General features: G+C 52.0%; 1 protein-coding gene across 1 annotated transcript in view; it reads left to right on the top strand.

Annotated features, from left to right (window-relative positions):
- Positions 1–6672: 6672 nt before the first annotated feature.
- The window catches only part of LOC106899516, a gene marked incomplete at its 3' end in the record, with an annotated part of 12666 nt that continues 5625 nt past the window's right edge, over positions 6673–13713 (top strand). Inside the window, exons 1-5 of the mRNA XM_014961384.1 lie at positions 6673–8950; positions 9426–9506; positions 9719–9991; positions 10091–10275; positions 10511–10611. Of these exons, the coding sequence (XP_014816870.1) occupies positions 9721–9991; positions 10091–10275; positions 10511–10611 (557 nt within the window). The remainder of the gene's footprint in view (positions 8951–9425; positions 9507–9718; positions 9992–10090; positions 10276–10510; positions 10612–13713) is intronic.

Below are 13713 nucleotides of genomic sequence, written 5' to 3'. Positions count from 1 at the left end.
AAGCTCAACTGGGAGTGTGTGTGTGTGTAGCTCTTCTCAGGGAACAGATAAGGTAACAGAGATAAGGCTTGTGACTGGGAGTAGATCAAATAACAAAGGCCCCCGTTGCTGAGGAACAGAGGAGGTTTTTAACCCTTTCCTGGGATCCTGCCACAGGAGAGGTTTGTTGTTAAAGAGGAGACATCAATCAGCCACTGACAATGCCGATGAGGCAGAGGTTCTCAAGCTTTCTTCACCTCCCTCTTCACAGCATCCCAGGTCCCAGGAAAAAACTGGAGTAAAAGCCATGGCCATTCTCAGCGACATCCCCCAAGCCTTGCCTGTTCTGAGAAAGGGTTGTCCCCAACCCACCCCCATTTTGGCCTGGGCTCGGCCTCCCACCCCTTGGTAGGAGGCAGAGCCAGGGGATGCCACCTCACCTGCACGGAGCTGAGGCTGTGGCACCATCCAGGGAGAGCTGGCCAGGCTGGAGAGATGGGAAGAGAGGAACCTCATGAAGTTTTACTTCGGGAAGAGCAACCCCTGGCACCAGTACAGGTTGGGGGTTGACCTGCTGAGAAGAAACTGGGAGTCCTGGGGGACACCAAGTTGCCTATGAGCCACCAACGTGCCTTTGTGGCCAAGAAGGTCAATGGTCTCCTAGGGGCCATTAAGAAGAGTATGGAGAACCTCGAGGGAGGTCATCCTCTCCTTCTGCTCTGCCCTGGGGAGGCCACACCTGGAGCACTGGGACCAGTTCTGGGCTCCCCAGTTCCAGAAGGACAGGGAACTGCTGGAGACTGCACAGCAGAGGGCTGCAAAGATGATGAGAGGCCTGGAGCATCTCTCTTACGAGGAGAGGCTGAGGGACTTGGGTCTTTTTAGTCTGGAGAAGAGAAGGCTGAGCGGGGATCTCATCAACACCTATAAATACTTAGAGGGAAGGTGTCAGGAGGATGGGGCCAGTCTTTTTTTCAGAGGTGCCCAGGGACAGGACAAGAGGTAATGGGCACAAACTTGAATATAAGAAGTTCCACCTAAACATGAGGAGGAACTTCTTTACTGTGACAGTGGTAGAGCCCTGGAAGAGGCTGCCCGGAGAGGTGGACACATTCCCTTGGACACATTCCTTGGGACCTGCTCCGGCATGGGGTGGGACTGGAGGATCTCCAGAGGTCCCTTCCAACCCCAGATCATCCCGGGATTCTGTGATTAGTGACACGGTTTCACAGCTGGAAGCCTCAAAGTGATAAAATGTGCTGAGACTGGGACTGGGTCTGAGGACAAGAATGTTTTTCTGCTGGGGTGGTGAGACCTTGACCCATCTTGTTCTCATTCTCGCTCATGGGTTTATGAAAGGGAGGTCCTGCCTAACCAACTTGATCTCTTTCTATGACCATGTGACCCACCTTCTTGATGCGGGGAAGACTGTGGACATTGTCTACCTGGACTTTGGTAAGGCCTTTGACACCGACCCCCATGGCGTTCTCCTGGCATTCACAAGTGCACTCTTCACTGGGTAAAAAACTGGCTGGATGGCCGTGCCCAGAGAGTTGTGATTAATGGGGTGAAGTCTTGTTGGCGGCCCGTGACCAGTGGTGTCCCTCAGGGCTCGGTCCTGGGGCCAGTCTTGTTTAATATTTTTATTGATGATCTAGAGAAGGGGATTGAGTGCACCCTCAGTAAGTTTGCAGATGACACCAAATTAGGTGGGAGTGTTGATCTGCTTGAGGGTCAGAAGGCTCTACAGAGGGACCTGGACAGGTTGGATCATTGGGCCAGGGCCAATGGGATGAGGTTTAATAAGGCCAAGTGCCAGGTCCTGCATTTTGGTCACAACAACCCCAGGCAACGCTACAGGCTCAGGGAAGAGTGGCTGGAAAGCTGCCCGGCAGAAAAGGACCTGGGGGTGTTGGTGGACAGCCGGCTTAACATGAGCCAGCAGTGTGCCCAGGTGGCCAAGAAGGGCAAGAGCATCCTGGCCTGGATGAGGAACAGTGTGGCCAGCAGGAGTAGGGAAGTCATCGTGCCTCTGTACTCGGCTTTGGTGAGGCCTCTCCTCGAGTGCTGTGTTCAGTTCTGGGCCCCTCACCACAAGAAGGACATTGAGGTGCTGAAGCGTGTCCAGAGGAGAGCCACCAAGCTGGTGAGGGGTCTGGAGAACAAGTCCTACGAGGAGAGGCTGAGGGAACTGGGCATGTTTAGTTTGGAGAAGAGGAGGCTGAGGGGAGACCTCATGGCCCTCTACAACTCCCTGAAAGGGGGTTGTAGAGAGGTGGGGGTTGGCCTCTTCTCCCAAGGGAATAATGACAGGCCCAGAGGAAACGGTCCAAAGTTGGAGCAGGGGAGGTTGAGATTAGATATCGGGAAGAATTACTTTCCTGAGAGAGTGGTCGGGCACTGGAACAGCCTGCCCAGGGAGGTGGTGGAGTCACCATCCCTGGAGGGATTTAAGAAGCCTGTAGATGTGGCACTTCAGGAATGAGAAGACATAGAGCCCTTCTGCCCTCGAAAGAGTTCCTCTGGCTCCAAAGGAGGGAAAGTGAGAAGCCTGATTATTAACAGTGACCACGGTTAATGATTGCTCATCTACAGACACAATGTGTATTTGTGTCTCGCCGGGCACAAAGTGAACAGTGTATTCACCAAACCTAATGAGGTCTAAGAGAAACAGAAGAGAACAGAGAAATATCCCCTTAAGAAAGCACCCGAACAGACCAAGAAGGGCAGTTTTAGTCATCGGAAAGACTGGGCTTTAATCAGCACCAGAAGCCTAATGACAGATGTGTTTTCATGATAATGAGAATTAAAACCCACAAATGAGCCTGCGAGAGGCTGATTGTCACAAAGAGCTGTGTCATTTCTCTTCAGTGGTCACCAGTGGGACATTTCAGGGGTTTAACGTCTGCCTTTTGGCTACAGCCCTTGTAAACACATTTCTGCTGCACTGGGTGCCTCTGGAAGAGCAGAAGAAACTACTCATTTCTATTTTTACTTCTGAGAAAACATGGTTTGAAATCCTCCTTCAGCGAAACCTCACGTAGCTGCCGACAGCTCTGCCCTGCCTCGGTTTCCCCAGCCCTGGGTGCCCAGAGGGGCTTTGGCATCCAAATAAGAGATGACTCTGGGAACAAAGAACAATGAAAAGAACAAAATAAGAGAGAAATAAAATATAAGCTATTTATACTGTAGAAAAGTGGAAAAAATTCACTTTATAGAGTAGAAAATACTGTGAGACAGCCCAGCTCTACAGCTTTTTCCTCTAAAAGATTCAACTCCTCCTCTTTGGGAACTTTCTGTGGATGCTGAACAGAATCCCAGGGGAACTAAGAGGTTCCTGTTCTAGCTCTGCTTTCTGGTAAGTCACGCAGGCTGCAATTCAAAGTAAATTAAATTAATTTAAAGTCAAATGCTTTTATATTTGGTGTTGGGCTGCTGCATCCATGGAAACTATCTTGGCCTCTCCCCAGGCTGCTCAGCACTGGTCCCCTCTCCCTGTGCTGTGATGCCTGGGGGGAGCTTTTCCCCTTCCTGTTGGGGTCTCCCCTTTCCATTTGGTCTCATTTTGGTCCCATCTCTGCCTCCAGGCAATTAAAGGTGGGGTTGCTCATGCTCTCAGGAGTGGTTTTGGTGGCAGGATGGTCTCCACACCTGCCTTCACGCGATGATACCTCCCTTCATTTCTTTTCTGCTTGTGGGCTTGCAGACGATCTCACCCTTTTTATTTTCCATCCCCTGCTGCAGTGGAAAAAAGCAGAATTATGGGATTTTCCATGGAGAGACTGAGACCTGGGTGACAGGTCGGGTTTAATTTTCTGAGGGTTGGAAAGGACACACTCACCCCCGTGCTGCCTCTGCAAGACCAAAATGGGGCAAACTTGTTATTAAGCTTCTTAACCTTCTTTACCTGAGCTGTTTCTGGAGCTGTGAAGGGTTTATCAGCTGGATTGTGGTTCTAGTCCCTTGTTAAATGGTGTCCAGCTCTTGGGACATTGCCCAGATAAATGGGGTGACCAAAGGACTTGGTCACCTCCCAGTTTACCCAGTTTGGCCCTCAGGACAGAAGCTTGGTGCCTGCTCTGTGCTGGAACCACCAAACCCCATCAGGGATGGACGGCGGTGCCACAGGCAGAGGGGCCACAGCCCCCTTTTTGGGGGGCACCAGGGAGGGCAGAGGGGTGACATGTTGGGACACCGAGGCAGTTTAACCCCAGCCAGGACTACGCAGTCCCTTGTTCACTGCCCCCAGCTGGGATGGGGGAGAGAATGTGAGGAGGAAGAGGTTTTGTCCCAACTTTTGGTGAGCCCCCAGCACACTCGCTGGAAGGAGGAGAAGACCAAGACTTGTCAGCCCCCAAAGTCAACCCCATCCCAGCTGAACCCAGGACAGGTGTCCTGAGGAGAACCTGGCAAAGCCAAACTTCACTCCTGCTGGGATGAGGGGAGAAGAGAGGAACATGCTCAAGGCCAGGCAAGGGAGAGGAGAAGGTTCTATCGAGGGAACGTGAGGTTTGGGACAAGCTCCTTCATTGTTAGAGAAGATGTTTGGTAAGGAATTCCTGCAAGAAAACAAACACCAAACAATGGAGTTCCAGGCGAATCAGCTGCCAAATCTGGAGAAGACTCAATGCCTTTGTGATGGAATTATACAGTGATCAGGACCTTTGGAGATCATCCAGTCCAACTGATCCCAAATCAGGAGCAGATTGGACAGGAATGTGTCCAGGCAGGTTTTGAATATCTTCAGAGAACGAGACTCCACACCCACTCTGGGCAGCCTCTTCCAGGGCTACCGGCACTCTTGGATGCCCCCCAGGAGACCATTGACCTTCTTGGCCCCGTCCATCCTGCCCTGAGATGTTTCCAAGGGTGGGGCCATCTCCACCCCTCTCTGGGCAACCTGGGCCGGGGTCTCACCACCCCCAGAGGAAAAAAACTTTATTGCTCAGACCCAGTCCCAATCTCCCAAGGGGGGAGCTGCTTCCCTCCTCCCCTGCTCGGGCAGCATCCCTGGCTGAGGGCTCCGTGCCAGCGGCATCCCCTGGCTCTGCCTCCAACCGGGGAAACACCCTCCCCCCCCAGGCCAAAATGGGGGTAGGTTGGGGGCGTCCCGCTCTCGGAACAGGCAGGGGTTGGGGGCTGTCACTGAGAACGGCCACGGCTTTTGCTCCAGTTGCTCCCGGAGCCTGGAGTGCTGGTGAAGAGGGAGGTGATGGAAGCGCTGAGAACCTCTGCCTCCTCAGCATCTTCTCTTTAACAACAAACCTCTCTTGTGGCAGGATCCCAGGAAAGGGTTAACAGCCTCCTCTCTTTGGTTTTTGATCGACTGCCTGTCACAGCCTGGCAGTGACTCTGACTCATCTCGGGAATGCAGCACTAAATTGGGAAGAACAACAGAGACACACACAGACACTCCAAGTCCTGCTTGAATCTTATTTTTCCTGCTGCAGTGTCTGTGGGAAACTAACGGAAGACTGGCGAGGAGGACTGTAAATACGCTCAAGTGACTCGCATGTGGGGTGCTGGAAAACACACCTATCACACTAATTGTTGCTTAGTTTTGTGTGCTCAACAAGTAGAACATCTGCACTCGGATAACATAGGCCTGGGATGGGCTCAGGGGCACCTTATCAAACACGCCTGGGATTCCTGCCCTGCTGTTGGAGAGATCAAAGCCCAGCAGAAAACTCTGCCTGCCTGAATCCTTGAAATACAGGCCCAAGCAGCAAGTGGGAGCTCCCTCGCTCCCTCCCTCCCTTGCTAACAAGGACTCTCTTGCTAATAAGGACTCTCACTCCGCGGTGCCTGCATCCCCTGCCTGCCTGCCTCTGCCCGGGTGCTGCTTCAGAGGTTCTCCGATCCATGAGGTATTGACATTAAATTGTTCTTTGCCCTTAATCCGTGGTTTTGTGTTTGTTCCTGCGTCCTGCCTGCATTGGCTCACACATTTGGCGCAGTCAGCAGCTCCAGGAACACCCATGCCATGGTTGATAGGAAAGCGGCGGACTGGGGAGGCCACAACGGTGACTCCCCCTATTCCAGGGTGGCTCAGTATGGAGCACTGGACCCCCGTGGCGACTTTTTTGGCTAAATTGGCTCCGCCGGAGGCATGGCCTGAAACAGATGACGGCGCGGTGATTACCCCCCAGAGCACTGAAACGGCCATGCATGGGTTGCCGTGGAAAGCGGCATCAGATTCTTCTCGCAAATTAGCGGGTAGATTGGGGTGGCTGCTAGCTACCAGACTGAGAGCTCTTGACCGTGAAGTTATTGCATTGTGTGGTAAAGTGAGAGAATTGGAAAAGGAAAACAGGAGTTTGCAAGGTGCAAAGGTGATTGCACAAGAAGTAATTGCTGTTCAAGCAGAGAGGTGCTATCAGCTGCAAGATAATGTAGACCGGTTGGTAGCATGTATTGTTAATAAACAAAGGGATAAATATGGGAAAAGTAAGCTTTCGATTTCTGAAGTTCATGCTCGCACTACAAACCGGTCATGGGATCCCGAGGAAGGGCATGAAAATATTTGGAGTGAATCCTCAGACTCTGAGACTGAGTTTGAATTTGCTCTGGGCTTAAAAAGCACTGAGGTGGTGAAAGCACAACCCCTCATACCAATGAGAGGGGAGCAGGAAGGAGCAGACAGAGGAGTGCAGATCACTAGCACTTGCACTCTGAAAGAGTTAAGGGAATTTCTACAGACCTATCAGCAAAGGAGTGGGGGAGGTGTACTGTCATGGATTTTGCAAGCATGGGATAGTGGAGCTGCTTCTATCCACTTATCAGTGAGTGAAAAAGATTTTCTGAGCCCTAGAGCCAATGATGATCAGGTAGACCAAGGATGTGCTCAGCTGCAAAATGTCAGAAGTCCTGACAGGCGAGACACTGTTGCCCCGAAGTCGTAGCAGTGGTTGTGGGCAGCAGTTTTAGCAGCAGATACAGAACCTGTTGAATTTGTGTTGTCCCTTGGAAACTGGTGTATAATGGAGGAAGGTATTAATTTGGTGCAGCAGATGAGGATGGCTCATGTGTCAGTTACAGGATCCAATCCAGACAGTGTAGCAGTGACCAAAAGTATCAAAATTCAGTTTTTGAGAGGAGCGCCTGCCTCACTAAACCCCGGGATTATACCAGCAGTGACAAATGCTGTGGGTGATGTAGGCGCCCCAGCAAACACCTTGAGGGGAACCAGGGCTGTGATTTCAGGACCCTCTGTGCGGGTGGTGAACAAAGGAGAGGCAGCAAAATGGAAAGGAGTTACAGCACAGGTGACAAGGAAACAAATGTGGAATGATTTTGTACGAGCCGGTATCCCAAAAACAGGGATAGATGGGATCACAACATCAGAAATGTTTCCCTGGTGGCAAAAGTTAGCGTTTACACAAAAAAGCCAACCACCCCCAGCCTCACCACCAACTCCTCCCCCCTCCTCCACCCTGCCTGACACCTCAGTGCAAGATGTTGCCCGGCAACAAAAGCAATATACTTTACAAGAATTGCCTCAGGGATGCAAACTCAGTCCCTCCATTTGCCACCTAAGGACAGCAGCTGATTTAGCAGCGTGGTCGGGTACAGTCACTGTTTACTATTATAGTGATGACCAATTGATTATGGTGGAATTGCAACAAGAAAGTGAAGCAGCTGCTGAATTACTAAAAGTTCATTCGCAGGACCGAGACTGGGCAAATAATTAAAAGAAAATACAGGGCCCTGGTGCTACTCTACAATTTTTGGGAATCGTTTGGCATGGACAAATCAGAGAAATACCAAATCAGGTACAGCAAGCAAAGCAGCCATTTCCTGTACCAATCACAGTAAAACAGTTACAGACCTTTGGAAGACTTTTAGGGGACTGGAGAACTTTTACACCACATTTGGTCATATTAATATGCCTTTGGCGGAAATTAACTAGGAAGAAAGTTGTCTGGCAGGGGACCAAGCAACAACAAGAAGCCTTTGATGCCTGCAAAGATGCTTTGATTGAGCATGCACAATTATACACTCCTAAGCAAGGATATTCATTTGAATTAGTAACAATTCCAGATGATACAGTCTCAGGATTGTGGCAGATGACAGGGATGAAAAATCAGAAAGAACCTGTAGGGTTTTGGTCCGAGGCATTACAAGGTTCTGCTATACATCATAACCCAACTTCTCCTCTTGTTTTACACCCTTTGTTAATATCAAATTCTCGAGTTTTTGTATTTCAGGTGTCTTTGGTGAATACCTGTGCCTCATCTAGAGGAGATAGCATTGGAATGCTGTTATTGGTGTTGCAAACCCAACATCTAATTGAAGTTCACTCTGAAAAGGCACAAGCCATAGCTCTACAATCCGTGTGGGCGATTACCCCACATCAGGTTATCAAACCCAAAGTAACAGTAGCTGAAGGAGCTGAAGCAGCACGTATGTATCATTGGGAGGACATGTCACTGCTGTTTTCCTCCCCGTCACAGGTTGGCTCATCATGCTTTGTAGCCTGGTACTACAAGCGCATGCCCTGGATACATCTCTGCAAAATCAACGTGTAAACACTCAGATTTGATTAGCATCTACTGCAACTAACTTGTCTGCATTTAATACTAAGGGAACATTAACAGCTGGAGATCTGTAGACAGCTTGTTTCAGTGGCGCATCAACTGCACCATGTCTGATACAGAATTATGCTGTGCTAAGTGTCTTTGATATTAATGACTCATTGCTGTTTTTTTCTGAGCAGGTAACGGCCATGTGCCAATGAACATTACAAATTCACTGACAGTCAACGTTTTCCTCCCCAGACACCAGAAACGTTGCTTCAACTTTGAAAACACGTTGCTTCAACGCAACTGATGGAACAGCCAGCCCAGAGCACAACATTCAACATTCTCCAGGGCTGAATGTCTCAAACGGAACAACCTCCTGGTGGTGCCCTGCTGGTTGAGGGGTTTAATTCCTGGAGAGGAGGAGCAGGACACCTTTACAGAGCATTACCGTAAAGATGTGTCTATTCTTTTTTCTATATATGTTTATCACATGCCTCTCTAAGCTAGTTTGTACTGCACCCTGCAAGCCTAAATGAATGTCTCCAGCTTTGTAAACCCCAGCAGAAGTGGTCTCTTGAGCGAGGGGGTGGAATGTGGGAAACTAATGGAAGATTGGAGAGGAGGACTGTAAATACGCTCAAGTGACTCGCATGTGGGGTGCTGGAAAACACACCTATCACACTAATTGTTGCTTAGTTTTGTGTGCTCAACAAGTAGAACATCTGCACTCAGATAACATAGGCCTGGGATGGACTCAGGGGCACCTTATCAAACACGCCTGGGATTCCTGCCCTGCTGTTGGAGAGATCAAAGCCCAGCAGAAAACTCTGCCTGCCAGAATCCTTGAAATACAGGCCCGAGCAGCAAGTGGGGGCTCCCTCACTCCCTCCCTCCCTTGCTAACAAGGACTCTCTTCCTAATAAGGACTCTCACTCCACGGTGCCTGCATCCCCTGCTTGCCTGCCTCTGCCTGGGTGCTGCTTCAGAGGTTCTCCGATCCATAAGGTATTGACATTAAATTGTTCTTTGCCCTTAATCCGTGGTTTTGTGGTTGTTCCTGCGTCCTGCCTGCATCGGCTCACACGATGGGGATCGCCTTCCTGAGCCTGGGTGACCCCGTGTGGTCCTGGCTTCTCTGCAAAAGCCAGGCCTGGTGCTAGATAAAAGAATTACTCATTTTGGTGTACTGAGACACGTTCTCTGCTCTCTCCTGGCAGCGATGGAACAACTGGATCCAAGCCGTGCTAGAAGGAGGCAAGATCCTGCTGCTTGTGAGCAAAGTGATTTCACTTCCGATGTTGAAATGGAGGAGAGGAAAGGGTTCAGCTGCAGGAATGAGAATGTGGAGGTGCCCCTGAGACCACAGGAGGGAGGAGCTTCCCCCCATCCAAAGGTGCCTGGGGCTACAGGCAGAAGGAAAAGGGTCCTGGTGGTGTCTGTGCTGGTGGCTCTGGTCCTGGCTCTGGCCGTGGCTGTTGCTGTGCTCTCAGGTAAGGGAGGAGCGGCTGCCTCCTTCCCTGCCCCACGGAGCTGTGTCCCCTGGTCCCTGCACAGCCCAATCCTCTGCCCTTCTCCCCTTCCCTCTCCAGCAAGAACATGTGGAGGGGATCCAGCTGTGCCTGTGGCTCCGGTGCTGGCGTGTCCTGATGGCTGGGTCGGGTACCACAATGTCTGCTACTACCTCTCGAGGGACCAGGGGAGCTGGGAGTGGAGCCAGGAGCAGTGCTCCTCGCGTGGGGCCTCGCTGGCCGTGCTGAGGAGGGAGTGGGAAATGGTGAGTGAGGGGCTGTTGTGGGTGCGTGGGGGTTTGGTGGGGTTCGTGGGATGGGAGCAGAGCTGTGTCAGAGCAGGACCAGGAGCACTGTGTGGGCTGGTGATCTCCTGCAGCAGCTCTGGAGCTTGTTGGAGCAGGCGTGGGGTGGGAGCTGCTGCCATCCCAGGGCTGGGAGAGGGACCAGCCTGCAGCTGGGAGCATCTCCTGACTGTTGGCTTCTCTCCTTCCTGCCCAGCGGTTCCTCTCGCTTCTCAAAGGTGACACGGATCCCTGGATTGGGCTGCGGAGACGGGGCGAGCACCTGGAGTGGGTGGACGGCAGCAGCTTCAACCAGACGTGAGTCCTGTTGGGAGCCGGGGCCGTGGGGAGACCGTCCTGTGGTGGGACGGGCAGGGTCCTGGTGGGAGGTGTGTGCTGGGGCTGTCCCTTGCAGGCAGCCCTTGTCTCCTCCTGGTGCCTTGAGGGGACAACAGGGTCCCCCATGGTCCCAGCGGTGTCTGTGCTGCTTGTTGCAGGTTTGAGGTGCGTGGCGAGGCAGAGTGTGTGTATTTGTTCAATCATGTTTTGGGGAGTACAGACTGCTCACAGCTCCGGCCATACATCTGCAAAAGCCCCAAGGGCTGAAGTGAGAGAGGTGATGGAGGAAGGACCTTCCCCAGGCTGAGGACTCACAGCTTCACCTGTTCCAGCGACTGCTCACAGCTCCGGCCATACATCTGCAAAAGCCCCAAGGGCTGAAGTAAGAGAGGTGATGGAGGAAGGACCTTCCCCAGGCTGAGGACTCACAGCTTCACCTGTTCCAGCAGTGGGGAGTGGTGTAGGGATGTCCTTCCATCTCGTCTGGGTTGGTCCTGCCGGTCAGGAGATGTGGTGGGAGCTGCTGTGTGCTGGCTTGGGCTGGGACCTCAAGCATGGAACTGATTTCTTTCTCCTCTCTGAGACCATCCCAGCGCTCTCCTTGCTTGTGTCACAAATCACATATATCCGAATTTGAGGTAGAACAGCACCAACTCTGTGTTCAATAATTTTATTTTTTAGCTAATCCTCTGCTGCTCTCTGAAATTAACAGCACGTTGTTTAAACACACGCTGCTCTCACTCTTGAGGTGAAAAGACCTATATTGATAGTTAATGCCAAGGACTGGGGTGCAGAGGGGCTCTGGCTTATGATTGCTGCTGTAACAACCAAGGTAACTCTGTGATTTGCCCTGTTGGAGGGTTGGAAGCAAAAGAGCATAGAGGGGTCATGTCTATGGGGAGGAGACGGCGGGATGGGGGCCCCAAAACTGACCAAGGGGGGGTTCCATCCCATCTGCCCCGTGCTCAGTAGAAAAGCCGAGGGTCTAAAGGGTCAACTCGTTCTTTGATGGCCGACATCTGAGGAGGACCCTGTCTGTTCGTCTGTCTTTGATCCCAATCCATGCGTTCCTGACTCCAGATGGGGAATGTGGTTCCCATTTATGGCTGAGTCCAGTCTGGGACTTCCAGTGCTGCTGGTGATGCCATCCTGGGACCTTGATAGAATTTTGTATACCTTGTATGTTCTAAATCAGGTTTTTTTCATTGTAGTAGCTCCTTCTAAACTCACAGCTCGCTCTCGTCCTCCTCTCCTTGGAGTGAGAGGTGGGGGAGAGCATCTGTCATCGTGTCATTGGCCAATTTGGCCTAAATGACAACAGAAACGAAATTGAAAACGTTCTTTAAGCTTTGGCCTTGGAGCTGGAGCGGCTGCTCACAGATGTGACAGGTACAGAAAGCCCTGGGCAGGGCAGAGGGGCCACAGAGTCGGGGGGTGAAGTGGCCCTTGTGGTGCTTCCATGAGACCAAGAGTCTGTAGCATGCTGAGGCGTTTTGGTATTGGGTTTTGTATTGTATGTTTTCTTTTCTCTGTTTTGTGTTGTTTATTAAAACATTATTTATTTCTATGGGTGTTTCTCTCCTGCTGGGGGCAGCCCTGTCCCCTCCTCGGCCTCAGGGGGCACTTTCCATCCTGCTTTTGGGAACTTTTGAGGGGGTGGTTTTCCCCCCCGGGGTCTTCTCCCCCCAGCCCTGGCAGCCCCTGTGGGGTGCTGATGGTGGGAGAAGGGGTGGCTGGGGCCCTCCCCCTCCCCCTGTGTTTTCCTGCCCATGGGGGCTCTCAGGAGCCCCCCAAATCTTGACCCCCCCGAGGAGGTGCTGCTGGGTAGAACCCTTCCTACTGCCTGACACCCCCACTAACAGTTATTAATCATTGTTAACCGTGACAAACAGCTCTTTGCACAGGCTTATTTTCCCATATTCTTATCTCTTTGTCCTGTTTTTTCTGGGCTCCATCTGGCTGTACAGTTTAGTACAAACAAGGCTGGAGTGTTCCCCAGTGTTTATTTCAAGCACACTGAGTGTGCTTAATTACCACAATAACCAGGGTGGTTTCAGGCTGTGTCTGTCGCAGGTGCGTTGACACCTGGCACAAACACTGGCAGCGTTTATGGGGTGTCTGGGTGGATCCTATACCCCCCATGAAACGCACTGAGCTCCTGAGAAGCAAAACCCTCCCTCCCAGGACCAGGCCCGTTAAAGGCTCCTTCCTTTAATGTGCTTGATTTCCTACCAAAACCTGCAGGAGAACTCCCCTGCCTCAGGGCATGGTGGCCTACAACTTCGCTCCAATTAAAACTTACTTATTTAGACGAAACAATTAATATTCCTCCCCAAAGCCCCCTGAAGGAGCCCACAGGCCCTGGCTCCCCAGGGACCCACAGCTGCGCGGGGGAGGGAAGGGGATTTCAATCACAGCCGCTGGGGACTCAAAATTACAGAGTTTCCACCCAAAATGTCCCAGAAAAGCATGACAGAGGGTGTGTGAAATTTTGCTTTATGGCCTCGTGAAAGGCTCCCTGAAATGGTGTGATTTCCACACAAAACAGCAGTGCTGGGGCCGGGTGGAACGAGACGGGCTGCGGTCTCACCACCCACAGAGGAAAATCACTGTATTCCTCAGCCCCAGTCCCAATCTTAGTACGGTTTAGCACTTTGGGGCTTCCAGCCGCCAAACCACGTCACTAATTACTAACTCCTGCCCTACTAATTACTAGTGACGGCTGAACCTGGCAAAGAATTGCTCTTTTTCCCCATTCTCGGCACCGTTTCTCGGAGGCTCCCCATAGCCCGTGCCCGGAGCCGCTGCCCCGGGGTGGGTCTGGGGGTGAGTGGAGTCTCTTCAAAGCAGCGTTTCCATTGGCTGCCCCACCCGCCACTCCTCCTTCTTGCACGCTGATTGGCCGGACGCTGGCGGGGCTTTAAAAATAGCGAGTCCCTCAGTCCCTGTTCCCCCAGCGCAGCGCAAGGTGAGGAAGGAGCGAGCTTCTGGGGGGGCGCAGGTAGGGAGGGTTCCCCAATTCCCCCCCCCCGATCCGTGGCCAGAGACGACCCTGGGGCCTCCTCCAGTTCACACCCCCTC

The sequence above is a fragment of the Calidris pugnax genome, unplaced genomic scaffold, assembly GCF_001431845.1.
Source record: "Calidris pugnax isolate Ruff unplaced genomic scaffold, ASM143184v1 scaffold655, whole genome shotgun sequence".
NCBI classification, from domain to species: Eukaryota; Metazoa; Chordata; class Aves; order Charadriiformes; family Scolopacidae; genus Calidris; species Calidris pugnax.
Note: the sequence above shows the minus strand (reverse complement) of the source record. Positions and strands in the feature narration are given on the sequence as shown.